We start from the raw sequence: 12,195 nt of genomic DNA, 5'->3' as shown, positions 1-12,195 counted from the left end.
TTAAATAACTTTCCCAAGGCCACCCTGATAATGATTAACAGAGCAGTGATTCAAACATAAAAAATCTGAGGCTCAGACTGAATAACTAGCTTAAGGTCACAGCAGCAAAATTGAGATTAATTCATTGATTTACCAAAAAATAAACTAATCTCAGTTTCAACTGCATGGTATTCATGTAGAAAACAAATAAGAAAACAAACTAAAAGATGGTCATCTCAAATTGGGCCGGGACGGGAAATAAAACAATTAAAACATTTAAATTGATCATGATAAACTTCTATATCTAATTAACTTTCTTTAGAGAAAAGAAATTCTATATCCAAAGACAGTGATACCTTAGAGTTAGTACTATAGGTATGTTCTCCAGTGAAACAAATGGAACATACTAATTTTCACAGATGAAGCACAAATAAAAGGCCAATAACAGAATCAGGAAGTAAATATTTACATTTACATGAAGTCAAATTATTGATTTCATATCTAATTTCATTAATATACCACTTATCATATCCAGTGAGAAGTTTAGAAACTGAAAAGCTGTATAAGGCATGAATAGCCTTAAAATAAGGTACTGTTTTTAACAGACGATATATAATCCTTAGTCCTAAAACTTTAGGAAACCATCACCATGTATAAAAAGCAACAAATAAGGCAACAAGAAAAGTGCCACAATCTATGGTCTAAGGAAACAACAAAGTATGCTACAGATATTTTCTGAAATGGAACATTACATTTAAACAAAAGACCAATGTTACTTACATTTATTCAATTTAGAAAATAGAGTATTTAAAGTTTGCATAATCTTTACTACTCTTTGTGGTCTGGGATACCAACTCAGATATATATGATTCCCTGTACCTTAAATAAGCATATACACGTTTCCCACCCAGAAAATAACACATTTTGTGAATGTATTTGAACATACAATGGGAAATCTATGATTTCTATAAATTTGCTCAGAAATATTTAAACAGTCAAGTTTATTATTCAAAATGCTTAACTTCTAAGATAAAATTGAATTCCTAATTAAAAAGAGGGAAAATGCTTAAAGCACAATTATCTCATTCATTCAATATCTGAGCATCTACCTTATGTTAGTTACTATGATAGTGTTCATTTGTATTTATTCATTGTTCAGTTTGCCTCAAGAAAAAGACACAAAGAGGATTTGCAAAACATACCGCAATCTTCCATCTTGGGCAGCTGCTCCCCCTGCAATTATTTTGGTAATGAAAATACTTGAGTCATCTCCAATGTGTGGGTTGTCTGTACCTCCTGCAATGCTGAAACCAAGCCCTGAATTTCCCTGGGGATAGAGGGGAAAAAAATTGACACTGAATAATTATTATCTTTATTGATAGGTTCCCATTATTATAGGACCTAGAAACTGTACTAACATAGGGAACACACACATAAAGGCATATGTATAGGAAATATGATTATTCTAAATAAAGAAATATAAGGAAAGCTCTTTTTTCTCTATGAACTCAGAGGTATTACTGCTGCATATGTGAGGCTAATGATGTACTGAGTACTTCCGGAGTCTGATCTATGATTCTTTCTTTAAAATTATGTGCAGTTTGTCCTTGGAGAGGTGTCGCTATTAAGTCTCTTTCTTTTAGACTGCATCTTGCTCATGTTTGGTAAGGCAAAATGCTCCCAAGAGAAAAACAATGAAATGATCCTTCTGCTGCTGTTATTTCTGAGTAGGTAACACCAATATATTATTTCAGCCTAAATTTTTTAAAAAGGGGTACTGGGTGGTGCTTTTCTTCTGCTAACTTTGCCATCAGCTTATTTTAAAATGAACAAATTGTATGAGCTAAGTAACACAGCCATCATCCTTGATGTGTTTAACCAAGACACCTGACCAGCAAAAGGCATTTTTTAATACTGCAAGTCCAACTGGAGAACTTAACATTGGTGTACTTTCTTGACAGCAGTCAATTTTGCCAAAGTAGCATTACTTCTTCCTTATTTTATTTACGTACTGGATTTTTGAATAACATTTTCTTTGAAGAAAGGGTTCTACTGCTACAAAAAGCAAAACTGATCTAAGCAAAGGTGTTAAACGTTTATTTTTGCAAGAATGTTCTAACTTTGGTTTTCAGGCAGCTCAAATAAGTGGGTATAGCTGGATCTATTACTAAACTGTTTGTATTTAACAGCTTAAAATTTCACTAGACTATGACATGTCCTAAAATTCTATTTTAATAAAAAAATTTTTTCAGTCTAAACTCTTCAAGAGTTACTAGAGTATCAATAATAGTATCAAGAGGTTGTATGGGGCTACCAAGTTACTCAGGTATTTATTTGAGTTCTCTTTTTTATTTGCTTTTAAAAAAATTGAGATATAATTACAAATAACCTTGTGTAAGTTTAAGGTGTACTACATATTAATTTGATACATTTATATAGTATAATATGATTACCACCTTAGCTTTATTTAGCTAACACCTCTATGAGGTCACATAAATTGCCATTTATTTTTTTGTGGTGAGAACATTTAAGATCTAGTCTCAGCAATTCTGAAGATTATAATACAGTATTGTTGATTATATTCACTACCTGTGCATTAGATCTCTGGAACTTATTCATCTTCTAGTTGCAAGTTTGTATACTTTAACAACATCTCCCCAATTCCTGGTACTCAAGCTCTTTAATCAGTGAAAAATACAATGTACAGTTCTGACTAAATAAAGGAATTTAAAAGGTACTGGGAAAAGATGAATAAGATAATAAGTTAGGACTATATGTCAAGAAATCTCAATAAAGCTGGGAAAAAACCAAGAAAATGTCACATTAAAATGTATACAATAGAGCTTCCCTGGTGGCACAGTGGTTGAGAGTCTGCCTGCCGATGCAGGTGACACGGGTTTGTGTCCCGGTCCGGGAAGATCCCACATGCCGTGGAGTGGCTAGGCCTGTGAGCCATGGCCGCTGAGCCTGTGCGTCCGGAGCCTGTGCTCCGCAACGGGAGAGGCCACAACAGTGAGAGGCCCATGTACCGCAAAAAAAATAATAATAAAAATTTTAAAATGTGTACAATACATTAATACTCTATTTACTTGTAAGACTCAGTCATCCATGTCACTTGAACAGGTGGCCCAAATTCGGGTAAACAGGCAATAAAAATCTATTATCCCTCTGAAGTCTATTTTTACGCAGTTTATTCTGGCTTCAAACATAAACAAATCTAATTATCTAGGATTTTAAATATACAGACATTCAGTTACTTAGAAAATTCACTTATGTGGAGCACTTCATTTCCCAAAAATGCTGGTCAGACAAGGTGGCACTGCTAAAATATAGTATCAATTGAATGCACATACTCTTAAGAGGGAAAATACATCAAGAAAATTTACACATCTGAATTGTATCTTTAAGTTATTTTCTAACTGGGGGAATGCATAAGAAGTTTCCAATAAGGTCTTTTCCATTAAATCTATGGTTATTAGCTGGGAAAATAACTGATACAATGACCATATTACTAGGATATTAAATATTTAAAATAAATATTTTATTATAAATATTTTATTATCTGAAAGATAAATAATAAAATTTAAAAATGAGAAAAATCTGAGAAACTGTCAGTCTAGAGGAACACAAAGAGACATCATAACTAAATGTAATGCAGTATTCCAGATGGGATCCTGGAAGAGAAAAACATAAAAAGTAAGGAAATCCAAATAAAGTACAGACTTCAGTTAATAATAATGTATCACTATTGGTTCATTAGTTGAAAAAAATGTATTCTAGTAATGCAAAGATGTTAATAATAGGTGAAACTGAGTCCAGGGTAAATGGAAACTCTGTACTACTTTTCTGTAAATCTAAAACTATGTTAAATAAAAAGTTTATTTAAAAAAAGGTTATTAAAGAAAAACAACATGTTCTGAAAACGCCACAGCTAATTTTATACGTGGACTCATTAAAGAAACTAATATTATATGGTTCTGAAAGGTGATCTTCCTTGGATCCTATATGAAAGAGCAGTATATTTTTAAAGTTTTTTAAAGCAACAGGTTTATGCATAAAAACTTATGATAATTATAGTTTTTACCCTTTCAAGTGTGATTTCTTCATATTCATAATCTGCATCAGTGCCATTAACCTAATGGGGGAAAAAAGAAGAAGCACAGAAATTTAGAGTGTGAAATTTAAAATGGCAAGACATAATTTTTGCATGATTTTCTTAATGAAAACCTGTTAAATGTGATAGTAATCAAATAATATAGCTTGATTTTAAGTTTTAGGGAAGATTTTCAAGGAATGGAAGAGTACAAATGTGATTAATGAGTTGACCCTCATGATATTGTGACTTTCAAATACAGAAAGGGTACATTCAGCTTTTAATACTTCCTGAACTCTTGACTCTCTTCTCTGTCTTGATCCACACATCTAATCAGCTGCCAATTCTTACTGACTTACATATTTCATTTTTTCCTGAAAACCATCACCCCTTCATTTTCATTTCTATTACCTTGCTTCAAAAGCCTTTCTTAACTCATCTGGACTACTGCAAGTGTAATCTGCCCAATCTCTTAGATTACTATTCTCCATTGCTCAAATCTTTCTAATGTGTTTTACATAGATGGATCTTTATTAAGCCCATGTATAAATACTTGCTCCAAAATTCTCAAAAACTCTCATACAAGGCTCTGTGTGAACTGACCCCAATCTATCACTCAACTTCATTCTAACATGTTTCTCACCTCTTCATGAGCCTTATATACCATCACACATGAATGACTTGCTCCTCCCTTTACATATCCTGCAAGTTCCTCCCTCCACATCTGTTACTTTATTCCTTCCTCTGTCAAATTTCAGTTACATATTTCATGTACAACTTTGATTCACCATTCACACTCTTGCTTTCACCATACAGACCAAGCACTTTCTCTCATTCCTTCTAATTTATTCCATATCTCCTCCTGGAAGAAGTAATTCCCATAGCAAAGGCCACTGGTGAAGGGTGAATAGTCCTTGAAATCAGATTAACTGGGATTCAAATCATTGCTTTAACATTTCTGGTGATACGAAGTTGGGCTAAATAGCCAATCTAATAAGTCAAACTTCATCTCTAGATGCATCCCATCTTCCATCCCAAGTGCTCTTTTGCAATATGATTGAACCATCCTACCATCAAGAGATGTTATCTACTTGCCCTTCCCTCGGATCTAGGCAGGTTCTAGATGAACTCTGTTAAAAAAAATGTGGCACAAATGCTTTGTGGTTTTTGAATCTAGGTCATGTGATGCCTTATAGTATTTGCCTTTGTCTTAGAATGCACTTTCTTAGAATCCAGAAGCTATAATGTGAGGAAGCTCAAAGATCCCATGAGGAGATTCAAATGAAGGAGCATCAAGACCCCTGGCCAAAAGCCCCAGCTGCACCTCTAACCAGCAACTAGCACTAACTGCCAGCCATGGTCAATGAGGCTATTTTGGATCTTCCAGAAAATCATGAAAAATAATGAATTATTTTTAAAGCCAATAAGTTTCAGGGTGGTTTGTTACACAGCAGTAGAATAATGAAACAACAGAATAATGAAAACTATGTAAGGTACTCTGTTTTCTTCACCATACTATAAGAAAGCAACCCCTAATTCAGGTCCAATGCAGGAGCTAGGGTTCTTTTTCCTGAGGATTTTTGAAACTCATCTCTACTACTACTTTTTTGAGTTCTTAATTCTTATGGTTCTAATGGATTCAAACCCAACTGCTACTTTGTTTCATCTTTTTCAACTGAAGATATTTTCTTCTTGTTTTTGAAATTATTTTATACATACGTGTGTATACACACACACATACACATACATATATATACAAACATATATACATACATACAATATATATATGTATATATTAAAAAATCTATGATTTATATGTCTATAGAGTACAGGAGGGTTATACATATGCACATCCTGCCAACTTCACTAGAACTTCTTTTTTATGAGTAAAAATAAAATCTGTATCTGCAGCTATACCACTCTTCTTATTCTAAAGGTTATTTGTATCACCTATATTTTTTCATGCTCAGACTTGCTAAAAGTCTATCAGTTTTTATCACAGAAGTACTTTTTTTTTTTTTTTTGGTGGTACCTGGGCCTCTCACTGCTGTGGCCTCTCCCGTTGCGGAGCACAGGCTCCGGATGCGCAGGCTCAGAGGCCATGGCTCACGGGCCCAGCAGCTCTGCGGCATGTGGGATCTTCCCGGACCGGGGCACGAACCCGTGTCCCCTGCATCCACAGGCGGACTCTCAACCACTGTGCCACCAGGGAAGCCCCACAGAAGTACTTTTAACATCACTGATGTATTACATTCTATGCTATTACTTTCTGCTTTTATTTTTTATCAATTCTTTACTCTTTCCTTAGGCTCTTTTTAAAGCTTCTTGAGTTGAATGCACAATTCATTTATGCTTATTACTTTTTCTATTTTCAAAAACACCCATTAAAGTTAATAAATTTTCCTTGGCATATGGCTTTGGCCAATTCCCCTAATTGATACACTGGGATCTATTTTTGCTCATTTGTTTCTAAATAGCCTGAAATTTTATTCTGGAAAACACTTCCAAGTCAGTATACTTATACAGTCCTTTTGGTGTTAACATGTAATATAGTATAAATTTTTGTGTTGTGAGCTTATGGACTTCTGCTTTAAGGAATTTGAGATTTTCACCATTAAGCCTTCTCAAAAGGTAGGTGCTCCCAGGTCTACACACCACGAGTCTCTCCCATTGGGAAACCTGCACAAGCCTCTTAGATACCCTCATCCACCAGAGGACAGACAGCAGAAGCAAGAAGACTACAATCCTGCAGCCTGTGGAACAAAAACCATATTCACAGAAAGACAGACAAGATGAAAAGGCAGAGGGCTATGTACCAGATGAAGGAACAAGATAAAACCCCAGAAAAACAACTAAATGAAGTAGAGATAGGCAACCTTCTAGAAAAAGAATTCAATATAATGATAATGAAGATGATCCAGGATCTCAGAAAAACAATGGAGGCAAAGATTGAGAAGATGCAAGAAATGTTTAACAAAGACCTAGAAGAATTAAAGAACAAACAGAGATGAACAATACAGCAACTGAAATGAAAACTACACTAGAAGCAATCAATAGCAGAATAACTGAGGCAAAAGAATGGATAAGTGAACTGGAAGACAGAATGGTGGAATTCACTGCTGCAGAACAAAGAAAAAAGAATGAAAAGAAATGAAGACAGCCTAAGAGACCTCTGGGACAACATTAAATGTAACAACATTCGCATTATACGGGTCCCAGAAAGAGGAGAGAGAGAGAAAGGAACTGAGAAAATATCTGAAGAGATTATAGTCGAAAACTTCCCTAAGATGGGAAAGGAAATAGCCATGCAAGTCCAGGAAGGGCAACGAGTCCCATACAGGATAAATCCAAGGAGAAACATGCTGAGACACACAGTAATCAAACTGACAAAAATTAAAGACAAAGAAAAATTATTGAAAGCAGCAAGGGAAAAACGACAAATAACATACAAGGGAACTCCCATAAGGTTAACAGCTGATTTCTCAGCAGAAACTCTACAAGCCAGAAGGGAGTGCCGTGATATACTTAAAGTGATGAAAGGGAAGAACCTACAACCAAGATTACTCTACCCGGCAAGGACCTCATTCAGATTTGATGGAGAAATCAAAAGCTTTACAGACAAGCAAAAGCTAAGAGAATTCAGCACCACCAAACAAGCTCTACAACAAATGCTACAGGAACTTCTCTTAAGTGGGAAACACAAGAGAAGAAAAGGACCTACAAAAACAAACGCAAAACAATTAAGAAAATGGTAATAGGAACATACATATCGATAATTACCTTAAACGTGAATAGATTAAATGTTCCAACCAAAAGACACAGGCTTGATGAATGGATACAAAAACAAGACCCATATATATGCTGTCTACAAGAGACCCAATTCAGACGTAGGGAAACAGACAGACTGAGCATGGAAAAAGATATTCCATGCCAATGGAAATCAAAAGAAAGCTGGAGTAACAATACTCATATCAGATAAAATAGGCTTTAAAATAAAGAATGTTACAAGAGACAAGAAAGGACACTACATAATGATCAAGGGATCAATCCAAGAAGAAGATATAACAATTATAAATATTTATGCACCCAATATAGGAGCACCTCAAAACATAAGGCAACTGTTAACAGCTGTAAAAGAGGAAATCGACAGTAACACAATAATAGTGGGGGACTTTAACACCTCACTTATTATACCAATGGACAGATCATCCAAAATGAAAATAAATAAGGAAACAGAAGCTTTAAATGACATAACAGACCAGATAGATTTAATTGATATTTATAAGACATTCCATCCAAAAACAGCAGATTACACATTCTTCTCAAGTGCACACGGAACATTCTCCAGGATAGATCACATCGTGGGTCACAAATCAAGCCTCAGTACATTTAAGAAAATTGAAATCATATCAAGCATCTTTTCTGACCACAACGCTATGAAATTAGAAATGAATTACAGGGGAAAAAAACGTAAGAAACACAAACATGTGGAGCCTAAACACTACGTTACTAAATAACCAAGAGATAACTGAAGAAATCAAAGAGGAAATCAAAAAATACCTAGAGACAAATGACAATGAAAACGCGACGATCCAAAACCTATGGCATGCAGCAAAAGCAGTCCTAAGAGGGAAGTTTATAGTTATACAAGCCTACCTCAAGAAACAAGAAAAATCTCAATCTAACCTTACACCTAAAGGAACTAGAGAAAGAAGAACAAACAAAACCCAAAGTTATCAGAAGAAAAGAAATCATAAAGATCAGAGCATCAGTAAATGAAATAGAAACAAAGAAGACTGTAGCAAAGATCAATAAAACTAAAAGCTGGTTCTTTGAGAAGATAAACTAAATTGATAAACCATTAGCCAAACTCATCAAGAAAAAGAGGGAGAGGACTCAAATCAATAAAATTAGAAATGAAAAAGGAGAAGTTACTGCAGACACCACAGAAATACAAAGCATCCTAAGAGACTACTACAAGCAACTCTATGCCAACAAAATGGACAACCTGGAAGAAATGGACAAATTCTTAGAAAGGTATAATCTTCCAAGAGTGAACCAGGAAGAATGAGAAAATATGAACAGACTAATCACAAGTAATGAAATTGAAACCTTGATTAGAAATCTTCCAACAAACAAAAGTCAAGGACCATAGAATTTACAGGTGAATTCTATCAAACATTTAGAGAAGAGCTAACACCCATCCTTCTCAAAATCTTCCAAAAAATTGCGGAGGAAGCAACACTCCCAAACTCATTCTATGAGGCCACCATCACCCTGATACCAAAACCAGACAAAGACACTACAAAAAAGGAAAATTACAGACCAATATCACTGATGAATATAGATGCAAAAATATTCAAGAAAATACTAGCAAACAGAATCCAACAACACATTAAGAGGATCATACACCCTGATCAGGTGGGATTTATCCCAGGGAATGCAAAGATTCTTCAGTATATGCAAATCGATCTATCTGATACACCATATTAACATATTGAAGAAAAAAAACCATATGATCATCTCAACAGATGCAGAGAAAGCTTTTGACAAAATTCAACACTGATTTATGATGAAAACTCTCCAGAAAGTGGGCACAGAAGGAACCTACCTCAACATAATAAAGACCATATACGACAAACCCACAGCAAACATCATTCTCAATGGTGAAAAACTGAAAGCATTTCCTCTAAGATCAGGAACAAGACAAGGATGTCCACTCTCAGCGCTATTATTCAACATAGTTTTGGAAGTCCTAGCCACGGCAATCAGAGAAGAAAAAAAAATACAAATTGGAAAAGAAGAGTAAAACTGTCACTGTTTGCAGATGACATGTTACTGTACATAGAGAATCCTAAAGATGCCACGAGAAAACTACTAGAGCTAATCAATGAATCTGGTGAAGCTGCAGGATACAAAATTAATGCACAGAAATCTCTTGCATTCCTGTACACTAATGATGAAATATCTGAAAGAGAAATTAAGGAAACACTCCCATCTGCCACTGCAACAAAAAGAATAAAATACCTAGGAATAAACCTTCCTAGGGAGACAAAAGACCTGTATGCAGAAAACTATAAGACACTGATGAAAGAAATTAATGATGATACCAACAGATGGAGAGATATACCAGGTTCTTGGATTGGAAGCATCAATATTGTGAAAATGACTATACTACCCAAAGCAATCTACAGATTCAATGCAATCCCTATCAAATTACCAATGGCATTTTTTATGGAACTAGAACAAAAAAAATCTTAAAATTTGTATGGAGACACAAAAGACCCTGAATAGCCAAAGCAGTCTTGAAGGAAAAATACTGAACTGCAGGAATCAGATTCCCTGACTTCAGACTATACTACAAAGCTTCAGTAATCAAGACAATATGGTACTGGCACAAAAACAGAAACATAGATCAATGGAACAAGATAGAAAGCCCAGAGGTAAACCCACACACCTATGGTCAACTAATTTATGACAAAGGAGGCAAGGATATACAATGGAGAAAAGACAGTCTCTTCAGTAAGTGGTGCTGGGAAAACTGGACAGCTACATGTAAAAGAGTGATATTAGAACACTCCCTAACAACATACACAAAAATAAACTAAAAATGGATTCGAGACCTAAAGGTAAGACCAGAGACTATAAAACTCTTCGAGGAAATCATAGGAAAAACGGTCTCTAACATAAATCACAGTAAAATGTTTTTTGATCCACCTCCTAGAGTAATAGAAATAAAAACAAAGAAATGGGACCTAATGAAACTTAAAAGCTTTTGCACAGCAAAGGAAACCATAAACAAGACGAAAAGACAACCTGTTGAATGGGATAAAATATTTGCAAATCAATCAGCAGACACAGGATTAATCTCCAAAATATATAAACAGCTCATGCAGCTCAATATTATAAAAACAAACAACCCAATCCCAAAATGGGCAGAAGACCTAAATAGACATTTCTCCAAAGAAGACATACAGATGGCCAAGAAGCACATGAAAAGCTGCTCAACTTCACTAATTATTAGAGAAATGCAAATCAAAACTACAATAAGGTATCACCTCACATCAGTTAGAATGGGCTTCATCAGAAAATCTACAAACAACAAATGCTGGAGAGTGTGTGGAAAAAAGGGAACCCTCTTGCACTTTTGGTAGGAATGTAAGCTGATACAGCCACTATGGAGAACAGTATGGAAGTTCCTTAAAAAACTAAAAAAAGAATTATCATACGATCCAGCAATCTCACTACTGGGCATATACCCAGAGAAAACCACAATTCAAAAAGACACATGCGCTCCAATGTTCACTGTAGCACTCCTTACAATAACCAGGTCATGGAAGCAACCTAAATGCCCATCAACAGACGAATGTATAAGGAAGATGTGGCACATATATACAATGGAATATTACTCAGACATAAAAAGGAATGAAATTGGGTCATTTGTTGAGACGTGGATGGATCTAGAGACTGTATACAGAGTGAAGTAAGTCAGAAAGAGAAAAACAAATATTGTGTATTAACGCACATATGTGGAACCTAGAAAAATGGTACAGATGAACCGGTTTTCAGGGCAGAAATTGAGACACAGATGTAGAGAACAAATGTGTGGACATCAAGGGGGTAAAGCTTCGGGGGCATGGGTGTGGTGTTGTGATGAATTGGGAGATTGGGATTGACATGTATACACTGATCTGTATACAAATTGATGACTAATAAGAACCTGCTGTATAAAAAAAAAAAAAGGTAAGTACTTAGTAAATGCCCTTGACGCTTCACTTAATGCCAAGTCATGATATATTGATATCTGGTGAGGATTCCCGGTAGCATAGAGTAATTTTAAAAAGGTAAAAAGTGAGAAGGCCATATGAACCTCAAGTGACATTATTCCTATAACCTTAATAAATTGAAACTGTCCGATAATTTCATGTATAGAGACAATTCAATAACATCATTAAACACATTCAAACTGGGCTTCTAAATGCCAAGAATACATTATCAAAACCACAAATTACTCTACAAATACTTCATTAACAGTAAAAGTACAAAAATATAATGCTGCTGGGCTTCCCTGGTGGCGCAGTGGTTGAGAATCTGCCTGCTAATGCAGGGGACACGGGTTCAAG

The 12,195-nt window shown here is 35.1% G+C and overlaps 1 protein-coding gene across 25 annotated transcripts in view; it reads right to left on the bottom strand.

The window, feature by feature from the left end:
* DLG1 (discs large MAGUK scaffold protein 1) overlaps nt 1-12,195 on the bottom strand; it is a 313,869-nt gene that overhangs the window by 119,999 nt on the left and 181,675 nt on the right. For all 25 annotated transcript variants that reach the window (XM_067034266.1, XM_067034270.1, XM_059064880.2 and 22 more), the window contains 2 exons: nt 4,064-4,114; nt 1,182-1,306 (listed from right to left, as the gene is read on the bottom strand). In XM_067034266.1, coding sequence (XP_066890367.1) covers nt 1,182-1,306; nt 4,064-4,114 — 176 coding nt within the window. The remainder of the gene's footprint in view (nt 1-1,181; nt 1,307-4,063; nt 4,115-12,195) is intronic.

This window comes from Kogia breviceps, chromosome 5 (assembly GCF_026419965.1).
Source record: "Kogia breviceps isolate mKogBre1 chromosome 5, mKogBre1 haplotype 1, whole genome shotgun sequence".
Taxonomy (NCBI): Eukaryota; Metazoa; Chordata; class Mammalia; order Artiodactyla; family Physeteridae; genus Kogia; species Kogia breviceps.
Note: the sequence above shows the minus strand (reverse complement) of the source record. Positions and strands in the feature narration are given on the sequence as shown.